The sequence below is a fragment of the Hippopotamus amphibius genome, chromosome 4 (genome assembly GCF_030028045.1).
Source record: "Hippopotamus amphibius kiboko isolate mHipAmp2 chromosome 4, mHipAmp2.hap2, whole genome shotgun sequence".
Classification (NCBI taxonomy): domain Eukaryota; kingdom Metazoa; phylum Chordata; class Mammalia; order Artiodactyla; family Hippopotamidae; genus Hippopotamus; species Hippopotamus amphibius.
In genome coordinates this window covers 112,688,719-112,704,608 of record NC_080189.1, presented here as the reverse complement: position 1 = coordinate 112,704,608, position 15,890 = coordinate 112,688,719, and the positions used below count along the sequence as shown (strand labels likewise).

The window sequence follows — 15,890 nt, the reverse complement described above, 5'->3', positions numbered from 1 at the left end:
AATCTTCTAACTCAGCTCAGCGCCTCCCCTCAGACAGCGTGTTGCCAACTACAGGGTCCGACTTTGCTGTTGGTTCGAGGAAGTGCTGAGCCTTATTCAATGTTATGTGCTGGAATCTGCTTTCTGGCATATGTGATAGATACTCACAAGGAAAAAGGAGGTTTGGGTAGATGTGCAGCTGTTTCCTAGCCATAATCAAAGAACATTCGTTAACTGCGACTCTAACCGGTCTCCAAGGAGGGCAGTACAGACAGGTCCTTGGTCAGGAGCTAACCACCATTTCCCCCAGCATTTTTGTCAGAGACTTAAATAAAAGCACAGATTTGCTCCCCACATTTTCAACATTACTCAAAACCACATTCAAAGAGGGAGAATCTAACACATGGTATAGCAGAGTTGAGATTCAGTGTTCATAGGCAAACGTTATCCATACCGACGTGTATCAGGAGCTTCCAGTATGCCAGGTGTGTCCACACGCGTTATCTCGTGTGATCCTCAATGGAATCCCAGGAGCAGGTGTACGGGGTCAAGCTGCCATGTGCGTGACTTTCTCCTGCAATCGTCTGGACAGGCCACTTCTGCTCCAGGAAGTCATTCAGAAGCTCAGCTTCCTTCCAGTTCATTGCTCTGCAGCTCTTGGGGGTCATCCTTCACTGCAAGGCGGAAATTAGGTTGCTGTCACTTCTGTGCTCCAGCCCAAAAAAGGGGGAAAGCAAAGGAAGCCAGAACAACCACTGTATTTCAAGCAAGCGTTACAGACGTTGCCTGTACTACTTCTCATCTTCCGTTGGTGGGGACATGGCCGTGTTTGGCCACAGTGGAGGCTAAGACATGGAGTTTGTGGCTGGATGGGCGTGCGCCTGGTTAAAACTCTGTTATTATGAAAGAAGGGGAGCATGGGTTTGAGGGGACTGCCTGCAGTCCACCAAAGCAGTTACTGTGAACATTTCAGTTTTATAGAGGAAGAAACTGAAGTTCAGAGAGGTTAGGTCACATGTCTAAGACACACAGTAAAGAAGGGGCTGAGATGGCAGTCTAACTCCACAGCCTGTGCTCTCTAGATCTTTGGAAAGGGGATTTTAAGTGTCTCTGTGTAACATAAGTAGGAGCAAAGCTAAAGCAAGCAGATGCTGCCTGACCAGAAGCATAGTGTCAACGTCAAGGTCAGATTTCTCATGTTTAACAGGCTGGTTAGAGCCTGTAAGGAATATGTGTTTGGCTCTAAAAAAAAAAAAAGTTTTATGAGGTCCTTTGAGAAACATAGGTATGTACAAAGGAGAGTTAGCAGGAGTGGTTAGGGATTCTTGAAATTGTATCATATGAAGAATACTTAGGAAACAGGGATGAGTTAGGCTACGTAAAAAGGAATATGCATATTGAGAGAACATGCAGCAGTGTCTGTAGACAACACAAGGTCAATGTTTTCAAGCATCTAAATATTGAAGGTGGATTAGACTCGTTCATGCTGTGTTGCCCCAAAAGGAAAACTGAGACCAATAGGCAGAAATTTCAGGAAGGAAGATCGTTTTGGTCACTGCAAGGAGCTTCCTCCTCCTCCCCAGAGCAGTCGGCAAGAGGCGAGGGAGCTTGTGAGGTAGTGAGTTCTCCGTCACCAGTGGTATTCAAGCCACTGCTGCATGGCCTCCTGTCTGAGATGTTCTGCTGGGTAGAATGCTGGACTTGGCTGCTTCTAAGATCAGATCCGCCCCCCCGACAGCCCGTGATTTCCCGTAGAGCCCATCCTGCCAGCAGCCCAGGCAGGCCCTCATTCTCCCTCTGTCCCTCCTCTCCAGCTTCTACGACGAGATCAGGACACCACTCCTCTCGGACATCCGCGTGGATTACCTGCCTGGCTTGGTGGAGCATGCCACCAGGACCCTGTTCCCCAACTACTTCAATGGCTCAGAGATCATCATCGCGGGGAAGCTGGCGGACAGGGAGATGGACCGCTTGCACGTGGAAGTCACGGCCAGCAACAGTAAGAAGTTTCTCATACTCAAGAAGGACGTGCCCGTGGAGCCCCGGAAGATGGGGAATGACATCGCGGGGAGCCCCAGGCCCAAGGAGGGTGGCCCGGAGGACACCAACCACCTGGAGCGTCTCTGGAGCTACCTGACGCTGAAGGAGCTGCTGAGCTCCTGGCTGCAGAGCGAGGAGGAGCCACAGAGGGAGCGGCTGAGGCAGCAGGTGCAGACGCTGGCCGTGAACCGTCACTTCCTCACCCCGTTCACCTCCATGACGCTCAGGTCAGCACCGCGGACAGAGGCCCCCGAGGACACCTTTGGCATGTCCGCGGCCACAGGGCCCGAAACGGTGATGCAGAGCCTGAGGGGCGCCCACCTGCAGCCAGGTAAGGGCATCCTGGGACCAGAGTGTGGGGACCCACGCGACCATCCTGGCTGCTTTTCAGGCCAAGGTCGTCTGTTTTGCTTTCTTGTATTGTAATTTTTATAACCAGTGTTCTGTATCTGCAGCTCCTAGCCTTCAGAGTGGGTTAGCTTGTGCTTGTGTTAGAAACTGTGGATTTCAGTAGAGAAATTCAGTAGAGGGTAAATAGTCTATCAATAAGTCATCAATATTCAGTGCCTATCATGAATTAGATTATTATGGGAGGCACAGGGATGAGCAGACAAGTAAACAAATATTCATTTTTAAGTGCCTTTCTATGTTTTTAAGTACTTCAGTTATGTCGTTTTATGCGATGCTTGATTTTATTTTCCTGAGAAAATAAAATATTATTTTATTATATGGGTAAAATAAAGTGAAATTTTATTACATATTGTATTTACTCATATATTTTATCAATTTTATTTGTAATTTTCTAAATTAAAATTTTTATTTTTTACTTTTAATGATTTTGTTTACAATTAAATACAATTAATAAAATTTTATTTTATTATAGGCATGATTATATAAGAGGAACTAAGTCTGGATTCTCAAGAGACTCCAGTTTAAACAGAAATTTTTATTATATGTCCCAGTGCCATTTGCCAGGGGAAATTAGTAGCAACAAGAATGAGAAAAGGACAGGAAAAGTAATTCAACCAAAGCAGGAGGTTATATTCTCAGTAGTATCTGTGTGTGGAAAACAGCACTTTTTTTGCGTGTGACATTTTTATTAACTTCCTGTCAGTTCACGGGTCCTAAGGTGAGGGAACTGACATTAACCCTGGGCCTCACTTGATCCACGTATTCTGAACTCCGAGAATCACCTGGATCCAGACGGAGTTTCAGCTCACTGCTCCTCCAAGCCCGCTGTGTGGCTTGGGGCAGGTTTCTGAACCCCTCTGCGCTTCCATTCCCTCACCTGTAAGATGTAGATAGTCACGTCTTCCCTGAAGGGCTGTTGCAAGGATTAAGCGTGTAAGGTCCTTGGTACATAATAAGTGTTCTATACGTGAGATACCCTCTCCCATGAGCAGTGTAGAACTAGAAATTTATTGAAAAGTTCAGACCTGATGTAGGGGTTAAAAATGACATGTTGCCTTTTTAGAAAGAGTGGAGCTTGTCTTGGCAAAACTAGTACGATATTCGTCCTGGTGGAGTTGCGTGATGCTGTTAGGTCATGCTACAAGATCCGTGCCGCATCCCGGGAAAACGGCTTTTTGAGTAACATCTTGATGTGATGTCAGCAGCTCAGATCTCAGCATCTTCAGGAGAGAGTGAACTCAAATGGCAGGAGACTCAGAGCACCAAGAACACGGATGAGGGAAAACCGATTGCTCAGATGTGTTAGACATAGGGCCTCCCCGAAGCGTCCATTAGTACTCAGGACAGCCGTCCTTTTTTTAAATCTCTGATGATTTTTCAGTTTTCATTTTAAGATTTTTTTAAGGCTCCTCAAAGCAGCCATCCAAATTGAGATGTCCCTCCTCCTTCATGGTCGGCCTGATTCTGTCCATGTCCCACTGACCTGGACCCAGTTGGAGAAGGCGGAGCTTAAAAAACATTGAGATACTGTGATCTTCATTTCCTGGGGGCAAGAAAATCAGTGAAGAGGAGCATAGCTTGTTAATACAGACAACTTGAAACAAGATACTAATTTTTTTTTATTGACGGAAAGTAATTTACTTTTAGGTTATGCTTTAATTGAATTTTTTTTCTTTTTTTCGTTTTTTTTTTTTTTTTTGCCTGCTGCTTTATGAACTGTAGTTACGCACGTGGCTATAGACCTGAATTGTCACGATGTCTTTTTCTTTTACATTCTTGTATACTTATGGTTATTTTAAATTGCTGTTTTGCAAAAAACACATAGCATAACATTTACCATCATAACCAATTTTCTCCATTTTTTTAACTTAAGTATAGTTGATTTACAATGTTGTGTTAATTTCATCTGTGCAGCAAAGTGATTCAGTTATACATATAGATATATTCTTTTTTAATATTATTTTCCATTATGGTTTGTCACAGGAAAATAGTTGAATAGAGTTCCCTGTGCTGTACAGTAGGACCTTGTTGTTTATCCATCCTATATGTAAAAGTTTACATTTGCTAATCCCAAACGCCCAGTCCATTCCTCCCCTAATTCCCTCCCCCTTGGTAACCACCAGTGTGTTCTCTACACTGTACCCATTTTTAAGCTACGCTTCAGCCCTGTCTTAGTATATTCACATGGTTGTGAAACAGATCTCCAGAACTTTTTCATCTTGCGAAGCTGCAACTCTGTCCCCATTAAACAACTCTACTTTTTCTCCTCCCCCCATAACTATCCTTTAGGTATGATAGAACATTTTCTCCTATTGTATACACAAAAATCACAGACAAGAATGTTATCTAATTTATAAAGGAATAAAATAGTTACACCTCCTCAGGTTACACCTTCACTTTGTGTTGGGAAGCCAAGCTCCTTTTTTAAAGCAGATGTTTTTAAATTGTCACAAATGTACTTTTCAGCCCTCTGTGCCTCTCACTTCCTCCTCTTTAGTGAATAACGGTGGTGGACCTCCTTTCTCCTCTCTAGGACCTGCTCTCAAGAAACCATACAACCCAAGGATTAAAATCTCCAAAACCTCAGGTAAAGGAAAGAATGTGCTTGTGTGTGATTTGAGAGTTGAGATGTTTAGGAAGCAGACGACCAGGAATTCCCTGAAGCCAGTTAGGACATCAGCTCATAGGATGAGATGTGAGGACCCGTATTTGTTTAGCGCAAGCCGGCAGCGTGGGGCAGATCTCAAAACCAGGATCATCATTAAATCATCACATAAATCCCATGGATAACACAGTTTCAAGGAGCCTGGCAGGAGCCCCATGGAAGGGTGGATGGGCACAGGCCCACATTCATCACGAGTGAGCTGAAAAGACGTTTGTTCTTAGAGATCTGAAGTATGCCTGCTTCCAGCTTCTGGTGTTACAAATATCTGTGACAAAGCAGTGTTTTTAAACATCATTATTTTATTATTTTCGTAATCCTTGGCTTTAGAAGGGAAGAATAGATAACAATACCATAACATTTCTCTTGGCCAACTTCCTGGGATTATAATACAAATATGGATGGAATAAGGACACAAGGGCTGGGTTTTATTCTTCAGATGTACACGTTTGCCTTTGTAAGTCTTTCTTATTGCCTTGCTGCCAATGTGCTGGGTGTGCAGGTTCACATAGCCTGGGACAGCCTGGAGATTAGCTCTGGGGAGAGGAAATACAGTCTCCAGTGAGTAGGGTGGTGTTCCTTTGAGCACACACACTTTATAGAATGCAGGAAAACTTTCCTCTTGGATGCCGCAAGGAGTAATGACTTCCAGACCTCTCCTCTCTTTATTTTGGAGCAGGCAGTATCTTTCCTTATGAAAGGATTTGAAAGATCTGGATAGAAACTCTCAGAGAACTGTCACATAGTTGTATCCATACCCAGTGAGAGCCAAAAAATATGGACCAGGGCTTTTTTCTTTAATGGGTGTCATTTTTTTCATCTACAAAAGACCAGTACCTTGTATTTTTTTGTTACATTGCCATTCACTGAGTGCTTGAGGCACTTTACAGTGAGATCAATCAGGTTCTTCCAAAGGCCCTTCTGAGTCATGCTGGGGACAGAAAGGTTTTTCATCCGTTCTACCAAGAACATTAATTGGCGTGTAGCCTGAAGACACTGAACTCCTGGCCCATACCCTCCCACCCTATACAAATGCGTATACATACATATACACATAAGGTAGAGAGGAATTCAGGAATGCGATGTGTTTGGTGTATAAATTTGAGAGAAACTAACTCTCCAGTCTCGCCAGAAAAGAGAACTGATGTAGACTCTTGGGAAATATTTTGTCTGTACAATAAGCAGCAAGACTGTTCCTCATTAGCAGAGGGGAAAGTGAGGAGAACGGGCAAGGAACAGCGGCCAGCCGAACGCTGTGGTCTTCTCTGTGCATGCAAATTTGAGAGCAGTGACGTCAACAGAACCCAGAGGAGGGATCTCCATGGTCATCACTTGGCTGGGCCGCCTGACCTCCTGTTGACTCCGTGTCCTTCACGTGTCACCAGCCCTAGACTGGGCTTGATCATTACTCGTCACGCAAGGGCTGTGTCCGTCTGGCGCTGTGAATGTCGCGAAGGCCGTGGAGCTCCGGTCACCAGAGGGAGAGTTCTCATCCACATCTCTTCACTGGGGTGGACAAAGGAAGAGGGAAGTGGTTGGGGCAGCCACGCAGCGAACGGAAGAATGTGGGCTCAGTAGTCGTGGGGGGGTGCAGGGTGATGTCCCGCTTCCCTCTGAAGCTCAGTTGTCTAAGTTTGACTGCGGTGTGCTGACAGGAGCGTCATGTTTGAATTTAGGGGACCTGCATTCAAATATTTACTTTCCACGAACGAACTGCGTACCTGGTGCATCACGTCCCCTCCCAGTCACCTTCCTTGTGTAGACACGGAGGACCCACCACTGACAGGGTGAAGTCAGCATCTCACGAGAAAATAGAAAAGAGTGCCTACAAAGGGAAGGTGCCCAATAAATGTCTTTTCTTTCTTTTCCTCTCCCGTTCTTGTCCTGGCTGGCAGCGGATGGAGACCCCCATTTTGTCGTGGATTTCCCCTGGAGCAACCTCACCGTCTGTTTCAACATTGACGGACAGCCCGGGCACATCCTGAGGCTGGTCTCTGATCATGCGGACTCCGGTGAGTTCTGCCTAGAGAGCGAGAGGACTTGAGTTTGGGGACTGAAAAAAAAAAATCCCAATCTTTGCATTCTACCCCACTGCTCAGTGGTGTCCCAGGATCTCCAAATCAGGGGCAGTGGAAACCAGTGGGTAAGAAATACTGTGTCAGGGCCACACAAGAGTTTTTGGAACCATAACCAGACACTGGAATGAAAGCAGACAAACATGTCAACCCCCTCTTATTTATTTGTTTGTTTGTTTTTATTAAAAATTTTTTTTTATTTTAAAATTTTTATTGGCATATAGTTGATTTTCAATGTTGTGTTGGTTTCAGGTGTACAGCAAAGTGAATCTCTTATACATATGCATATCTCCACTCTTTTTTAGATTCTTTTCCCATATAGGTCATGACAGAGTGTTGTGTAGAGTTCCGCCTGCTCTATAGCAGGTCCTTTTTAGTTATCTATTAGGTATCTGTTTTACACATAGTAGCGTGTATATGTCAACCCCCTTTTTATGATATTTTCACACAAACCTACATCATCTTCTCCTACCAATTTTTGATTGGTCAGAGATCACTCATACCTTTATTACTGCCTACCTGCCTTCCTCCCTCCCTTCCTCCCTCTCTCCCTCCTCCCCTCTCTCCTCCCTCCCTCCTTCCCTCCCTTCTCCCTCCCCCCTTCCTTCCTTCCTTCTCTTCTTCGGTAGGCACTGAGTGGTCCCTACATGTGAGCAGAAATTCTTGGTTCTAGAGACACAAAGGAGGAAGGAAATTCTGATGAGACACCTTCATGTGAAAGTGGGGGTAGTTTTTCTAACCATTGCCCTCCCCTCTGCCCCCCCAAGGTGTGACAGTGAATGGAGAGTTAATCGGGGCCCCTGCTCCTCCAAACGGCCACAAGAAACAGCGCACGTATTTCCGCACCATCACCATCCTTGTGAACAAGCCCGAGAGGTCTTACCTGGAGATCACGCCCAGCAGAGTCATTGTGGACGGGGCGGACAGGCTGGTCCTCCCCTGCAACCAGAGCGCGGCCGTGGGGAGCCGGGGGCTGGAGGTGTCGGTGTCCGCCAATGCCAACGTCACCGTCACCATCCAGGGCTCTGTGGCCTTCGTCATCCTCCTCCACCTTTACAAAAAGCCAGCACCCTACCAGCGAAACCACCTGGGCTTCTACATTGCCAATGGCCAAGGCCTTTCCAGCAACTGCCACGGCCTGTTAGGTAGGCGGCTGCTCTCCACACTGGTTCACAGCATGGAATTCAGTTTCCCGAAGCAAAGCTGATGCTGCCCACATCTTTACTTGGCTGAGAATTTCCATAGGAATGCGATCTTTACGTAGCTTATGAAAAGTCTGTTTCTTTCTTTTTTTTTTTTTTGCATATGGCCAATTTTTTTTTCTTTTTAATTTTTAAAAAAAATTTTTATACAATTTTTTTGATAAATTTATTTATTTATTTATTTATTGGCTGCATTGGGTCTTCATTGCTGTGCCGTCCGTCTTTCTCTAGTTGCGGCGAGCGGGGGCTACTCTTTGTTGTGGTGCGAAGGCTTCTCATTGCAGTGGCTTCTCTTGTTGCAGAGCATGGGCTCTAGGTGTGCAGGCTGCAGTAGTTGTGGCACGTGGGCTCAGTAGTTGTGGCTCGAGGGCTCTAGAGCACAGGCTCAGTAGTTGTGGCGCATGGGCTTAGTTGCTCCCCGGCATGTGGGATCTTCCCGGACCAGGGATGGAACCCGTGTCCCCTGCATTGGCAGGCGAATTCTTAACCACTGCACCACCAGGGAAGTCCCTTTTTATACAATTTTTAAAGGTTACACTGCATTTACAGTTACTGCAAAATACTGACCATACTCCCCATGTTGTACAGTACGTCTTTGAGCCTATCTTACATCAGTAGTTTGTGCCTCCCACACCCCCCCCCCGTTGTCCCCCCTCCCCTCCCCGCTGGTAACCACTAGTTTGTCCTTTGTATCTGTGAGTCTGCTTCTTTTTTTCTTATATTTACTAGTTTGTTGTATTTTTTAGATTCCATGTATGTGACATCATACGGTATTTGTCTTTCTCTGACATCTAGTTTCTCTGACTTAATGGTTTGACTTATTTCACTTAGCATAATGTGCTCCAAGTCCACCCATGTTGCTGCAGATGGCAAAACTTCATTCTTTTTCATGGCCAAGTAATATTCCACTTGTATATGTACCACGTCTTCTTTATCCATTCATTAGTTGATGAACACTCAGGTTGCTTCCATATCTTGGCTATTGTAAATAATACTGCTGTGAACATTGGGGTACATGTATCTTTTCAAATCAGTGTCAAAAGTATATTTCTTGCCTCCTGACAACTTTCTAGAATAGGAATGGGCTTTGTAAACTAACTCTCACAGGCCTTCGGGGAAAGGGAGCAAAGAAATGAGGAGTCCTTCTCTCCAGGTCTGATTCTTTACTTTCACGAGAGGATGCAAACACAGGGCAGCCCGCAGCCCAGCACCAGGCAGGAGATGCGTGGCTCTTCCCCAGGTGGCATCCCATGGGCGGCAGCCCACTCTGCCTGGCTTCCCTCCACATGCAATTTCGTGTGGGTGCTCTGCCCGCAAGTAAAGAGGGAAACGCTGCCAGGGCTTGGTTTAGACAGCAGGATTTCCTGGTACTTGAGCTGAACATGTCTCTGTGCAGCCTGCCTGCCAAGCTCCTCTCCCAGATGCAGACCACTGTCCCTTCAGCCTTAGCGATGCCCTCACTCGACCTGGAGAATTCTGACCCTGCTTTCCATGCCCTCCGTGCAGTATACTCACCAAGTGCATGTATGGAAGGGGTCCTCCAGCAGGAGGAGGGCAGGGAAGACTGAACCCTCTTCCCTATTATTTTTTTAAGCTCTTTATTGGAATATAATTGCTTTACACTCTTGTACCAAATTTTGAGGTACACCAAAGTGAATCAGCTATATTTATACACATATCCCCATATCCCCTCCCTCCCGCGACTCCCCCCAACCCTCCCCATCCCGGCCCTCTAAGGCATCACCCATCATTGAGTTGATCTCCCTTTGTTATACAGCAACTTCCCACTAGCTATCTGTTTTACAGTTGGTAGTATATATATGTCTATGCTACTCTCTCACTTCACCCCAGCTTCTCCTTTGCCCCCCACCCCCCAGCCCCATGTCCTCCAGTCCATTCTCTGCATCTGTGTCCTTATTCTTGTCCTGTCACTGGGTTCATCAGTACCTTTTTTTTTTTTTTTAGATTCCATATATATGAGTTAGCATATGGTATTTGTTTTTCCCTTTCTGGCTTACTTCACTCTGTATGACAGACTCAAGGTCTATCCACCTCATTACATAGAGCTTCATTGCATTCCTTTTTATAGCTGAGTAATATTCCATTGTATATATGTGCCACATCTCCTTTATCCATTCATTTGTTGATGGGCTGCAATAAACATTATGGTACATGTTTCTCTTGGGATTATGGTTTTCTCTGGGTATATGCCCAGGAGTGGGATGACTGGATCATATGGTAGTTCCATTTTTAGTTTTGTAAGGAACTTCCAAACTGTTTTCCATAGTGGCTGTACCAACTTACATTCCCACCAACAGTGCAAGAGAGTTCCCTTTTCTCCACACCCTCTCCAACATTTGTTGTTTCTAGATTTTTTGATGATGGCCATTCTGACCGGTGTGAGATATCTCATTGTGGCTCTGACTTGCATTTCTCTGATGATTAGTGATGTTGAGCATCTTTTCATGTGTTTGTTGGCCATCTGTATGTCTTCATTGGAGAAATGTCTGTTTAGGTCTTCTGCCCATTTGTGGATTGAGTTATTTGCTTTTTGGTATTAAGCTGCATGAGCTGCTTGTATATTTTGGAGATTAATCCTTTGTCCATTGCTTCGTTGGCAAGTATTTTCTCCCATTCTGAGGGCTGCCTTTTTGTCTTGTTTATGGTTTCTTTTGCTGTGCAAAAGCTTTTAAGTTTCATTAGGTCCCATTTATTTATTCTTGATTTTATTTCCATGATTCTAGGAGGTGGATCAAAAAGGATCTTGCTTTGACATATGTCATAGAGTGTTCTGCCTATGTTTTCCTCTAGGAGTTTTATAGTGTCTGGCCTTACATTTAGATCTTTAATCCATTTCGAGTTTATTTTTGTGTATGGTGTTAGGAAGTGTTCTAATTTCATTCTTTTACATGTTGTTGTCCAGTTTTCCTAGCACCACTTATTGAAGAGGCTGTCTTTTCTCCATTGTATATTCTTGCCTCCTTTGTCAAAGATAAGGTGCCCATATGTGCTTGGGCTTACCTCTGAGTTCTCTATTCTGTTCCATTGATCTTCCTTTCTATTTTTATGCCAGTACCATACTGTCTTGATCACTGTGGCCTTGTAGTATAGTTTGAAGTCAGGAAGCCTAATTCCACCAACTCCATCTTTCCTTCTCAAGATTGCTTTGGCTATTCTGGGTCTTTTGTATTTCCATACAAATCATAAGATTTCTTGTTCTAGTTCTGTGAAAAATGCCATTGGTAATTTGATAGGGATTGCACTGAATCTGTAAATTGCTTTGGGTAGTACAGTCATTTTCACCATGTTGATTCTTCCAATCCAAGAACATGGTATATCTCTCCATCTGTTTGTGTCGTCTTTGATTTCTTTCATCAGTGTCTTATAGTTTTCTGCATAGTCTTTTGCCTCCTTAGACAGGTTTATTCCTAGGTATTTTATTCTTTTTGTTGCAGTGGTGAATGGGAGAGTTTCCTTAATTTCTCTTTCTGCTCTTTTGTTGTTAGTGTATAGGAATGCAAGAGATTTCTGCGCATTAATTTTGTATCTTGCTACTTTACTAAATTCATCAATTAGTGCTAGCAGTTTCCCTATTATTTTTTAATTAATTAATTTATTTTTGGCTGCATTGGGTCTTCGTTGCTGCTCACGGGCTTTCTCTAGTTGCAGAGAGTGGGGACTACTCTTTGTTGTGGTGCGCAGGCTTCTCATTGCAGTGGCTTCTCTTGCTGCGGAGCATGGGCTCTAGGCGTGTGGGCTTCAGTGGTTGCAGCACTTGGGCTCAATAGTTGTGGCACACGGGCTCTAGAGCACAGGCTCAGTAGTTGTGGTGCACGGGCTTCGTTGCTCCGCAGCATGTGGAATCTTCCCAGACCAGGGCTTGAACCCATGTCCGCTGCATTGGCAGGCGGGTTCTTAACCACTGCGCCACCTGGAAAGCCCCCTCTTCCCTACTGATTTGCCCCCATCTCGCCCTCCCACCTCAGTAGGAGACCAGGTGTTTCTGTTTGAGGGTTGGGCATCTTTCCCGTGTTGGCTTCCAGAAGTGGAGGCCACTACGAATACACTGAGGTCTCTCCTCCCCAGACCCTCCCCAGACACTGGAAAAGGCAGGGGTGCTTCTGGGAGAGTCCAGCTGAGGACTGCAGTCACTGCTCTTCCTCTGGGTCACGCCCGTGTACTTTCTGGTCACCGGTGCCCAAACTGAAGTTAGATTTTGTTCAGCCGCGTCGCTCGCACTTGACCTGATGTCTTTTTTGTCCTCTCAGGTCAGTTCCTGAACCAGGAGGCCAGACTCACCAGGCTCGGCAGGAACCCTGCCCATCCGGCTGTCCCCGAGGCAGGCGAGAGGTCTGAGGCGGTCCTCGAGGTAAGAGGACACCAGGTCCCCGTGGTGTGGAAGCAGAGGAAAATCTACAACGGGGAGGAGCAGGTGGACTGCTGGTTTGCCCGGAACAATGCCGCCAGCCTGATCGACGGGGAGTATAAGGACTACCTGGCAGCCCATCCTTTTGACTCCGAGACCACCTTTGGCCTGGGCACATCCCGGGGACTCTGACACCAGCAGCCATCAGGCAGGAGTGCGTGGCAGGGAAATGTCTTCGGGAGACCCCTTGGTGTGGCTCTTGTTGCTTGGCAGGTGGCCGCCACCCGTGACCCACCCCAGTGGCGGGGGGTGGGGGGTCCGCCGTCTGCTTGAGCAAAGGGTGGTGTCAGGACATTGAAGCAAGAATGGGATTTCCTGCTCCTCCCCTCCCCTCCCCCATTTCCAGTAGAGAAAGGTGGTGGCACCAAAGGGACCAGTCACAGTTAAAAGAAGTCTCTGTCTTGTACCAAGTGGCTTGTCCATCTCACAGCCTAGTACAAGGTGACTGTGATCAAAGAAGGTGGCCCCGGGTCTGTTTTCTCTGTGGAAGTGGCCAGGTTTGGGCACGCTGCTTTTCGCCTTTACTAAAGCTTAGACATCTCTCCTCCGAGCCCGGCTGCATCCACCAGATGTGTGGCCGACCACTGCCTCCGGGGAACCTCTCCTTGGGCCCAGGCCACGGGTTGTGCAAATAGTACGTCGATTTGATCATTGTAAACCATTCGGTCTTTTCTTAGGAGAGAATTTTCTTCTGCTGTGATGTCTCGCCCTTGAAAATTTGTTTTCGTTTTTTAAAAATTGATTCAAAATAGAAACTCTGCATCCCAGATCCCAGTATCTCTCTATCGGTCTCCATAAACCACCTGACTTTGCTGATGGAGATTCTCCTGTTTATTCCAGAAAGCCGAGCGCTTCTAACAAACAAGGCGGCCCACGCGGGTGTTTCACTGGCCCGTCGCGGTGCTGGGGCGCCCGCCAGCGGCATGATGAGTCTATCACTTGGCTATTCCGCCTTGGTCCTGATTCTGACCCGATTTGCTTGCGGTCCCCCAGGAGGTGATAAATTAGGCTCTTGCAGAACTGGGATGGGGAGGTAGCACCAGCATGGAGGTGGCCTACAGAAATCAAACTGCATGCTCTCAGCAGGAAGTGCTGATGTGCTTATGGATCTAAGGAGTCCTCCCACATCCCAGACAGGCGAGGCCAGGAAGTCAGCGTGAGCGAGGAGCTTGGGACAAATCTGATTCCATCAGGGAAGGGTTAAAATCGGGGGTCGGGGCAGGGGGTGGTGCCAAAAGTCAGTGACTGTCACCCTTCCCACTTTGGAACCTGTGAAGCCCCTCTCATTATCAAGTGGAAGAGGGGCTGATGGTGGCCTCGGGGGCCACCCCAGCTTTTTGCTCTGCTCGGTCTTCTTTGGACCTTTGGTCTTCAGTAATCCTGATCCTCACTGCAGTTGGGGTGCAGATGGATGCAGGGGGCACTGCAGCCAAACAGCAGGGAAAGATTTGGGTCAGAGAAATGGAATCTTTTGATGCGAGACTGAGTTAAATAAAGGCTTTTGTGCTGGCTTCATGGAATGTTTCTTCCATTGGGGAGTGACTCTAGAACGTTCGCACCATGGGGAAGCAGACTGAGCACTTGGAGAGAAATCAGAGTTAAGAGAATTGTTTATCATCTTTGCCCTCCCGTGGGAAACACTGGAGGATGGAAAATGACATCCACATGTTTCTGTGGCCCAGGCGGCTGCAGGGCTTTAGGTTTGCGCTGGGGCCGGGCTAGGGGCGGGGGGCTGGGGGCTGGGGGGCCCGTTGTGTCTCAGAGTCTCTGGCTCTCTCCACGTTGGGAACCCACCAGACAAGGGCCGGCAGCTGTGTTATTGTTGCCTCCACTCAGCTGCCTGTTCTCATGCCAGCGGTGTGAATGCACCCGCCCAGGCTGTTGACAGCTGCTGCCATATTTCAGAAGGAGAGGAGGAGCTGGAGCCGGGCTGCCTGGGGCCTGGGCAGGCTCTGCGGGGACGTTCCTGTTTCACAGGCCTCGGGCCCAGCAGGGCAGACATCCCTGCAGCCACGAGGCCAGCCCGCTGTCTGCAGACAAGAGGCTGTTACTGCAGGACCAGATATTCCAATGGGGCGTCCATCCCTTACTCTCCTATTCAGAAAAAAACCCACATTTTTAAAAGTATTAAGGTTGAGCTTTCATTGTAATGTTTTTACTTTAGACTTATCCCACTTTTCTTTCTCCTCTTCAACTGTGTATGTGGTTTTTTTTTTTTTTTTTTTGCAAAACGTATGTATCAGGATATTTTCTGTTTTAGCCAGAGACTGTGAGCTCTGTGGGCCTCAAACTCCACACCAAAGTCATACTTCAGTTTTTTTTTTAAGTTGATTGAAAAGTGTTTTTTTTTAAAGTTTCTATTGGCCATATGTGTTGTGAATAGCAAGGTCTTTTCAAGTAAGTGCAGCAGCAAGGAGGAATTCTCTTCTCAGGTGGGGACATGGAGGCAGAGTGCAGCTGGGCAATTTCCCCCACGTTATATATAATAAGACTTAGAGCAGGGCCAGGCTGAGCCTCCAGAATTCGTGTGTTAGTTTTGACACAGTGTCACCGTCTGGGCCATCGTTTGTTTTTCCTTGAGCATCTATAGATAAGGTGGGGTCCGGGACACTACAGGAGAAGTTGAATGAGGCTGAGAAGTACATTGCAATTGGATAAACCTCAAGTCCCATCATCGCTAATGTTCACGAGCCCTAACAGTTGATTGACTGGGGTCTTCATCAAGTCTCCCCCCCGGGATCCTAATCCCCTCCTTCATCCGAAAAAGAGAGGCATCTCCGTAGGTCGTCCTTAAGGGTCTCCTAGGGTAAAGTTTCACATTCCCCGAATAAAATGGACGGAACATTCTCTACCCACTCATGCGAGGCGCTTTGTTTTCTTCCGCTTGCCTTTGCAGTGGTTTCCTAGTTCAGGATGGAGGGAGTGGGTGATGGGAAGACAGCCCCTCCTGACCCTCCGTCACAGCCGGGCAGCGTGAGGCAGGCTCTGGGGGCGGGGGGAGCGCCCCTCTGTTTCCATGTGACACAACATTAGATCTTTAGTTGAATCATGTGTCCTCACAGGTGGATTAGGGACAGGATTCATTTCGTTACATT

The 15,890-nt window shown here is 46.7% G+C and overlaps 1 protein-coding gene across 1 annotated transcript in view; it reads left to right on the top strand.

Annotated features, from left to right (window-relative positions):
* ITIH5 (inter-alpha-trypsin inhibitor heavy chain 5) overlaps positions 1 to 13,550 on the top strand; it is a 73,472-nt gene extending 59,922 nt beyond the window's left edge. The window contains exons 10-14 of the mRNA XM_057733699.1: positions 1,794 to 2,350; positions 4,964 to 5,017; positions 6,988 to 7,104; positions 7,935 to 8,312; positions 12,638 to 13,550. Coding sequence (XP_057589682.1) covers positions 1,794 to 2,350; positions 4,964 to 5,017; positions 6,988 to 7,104; positions 7,935 to 8,312; positions 12,638 to 12,927 — 1,396 coding nt within the window. The 3' untranslated portion in view covers positions 12,928 to 13,550. The remainder of the gene's footprint in view (positions 1 to 1,793; positions 2,351 to 4,963; positions 5,018 to 6,987; positions 7,105 to 7,934; positions 8,313 to 12,637) is intronic.
* Positions 13,551 to 15,890: the final 2,340 nt, after the last annotated feature.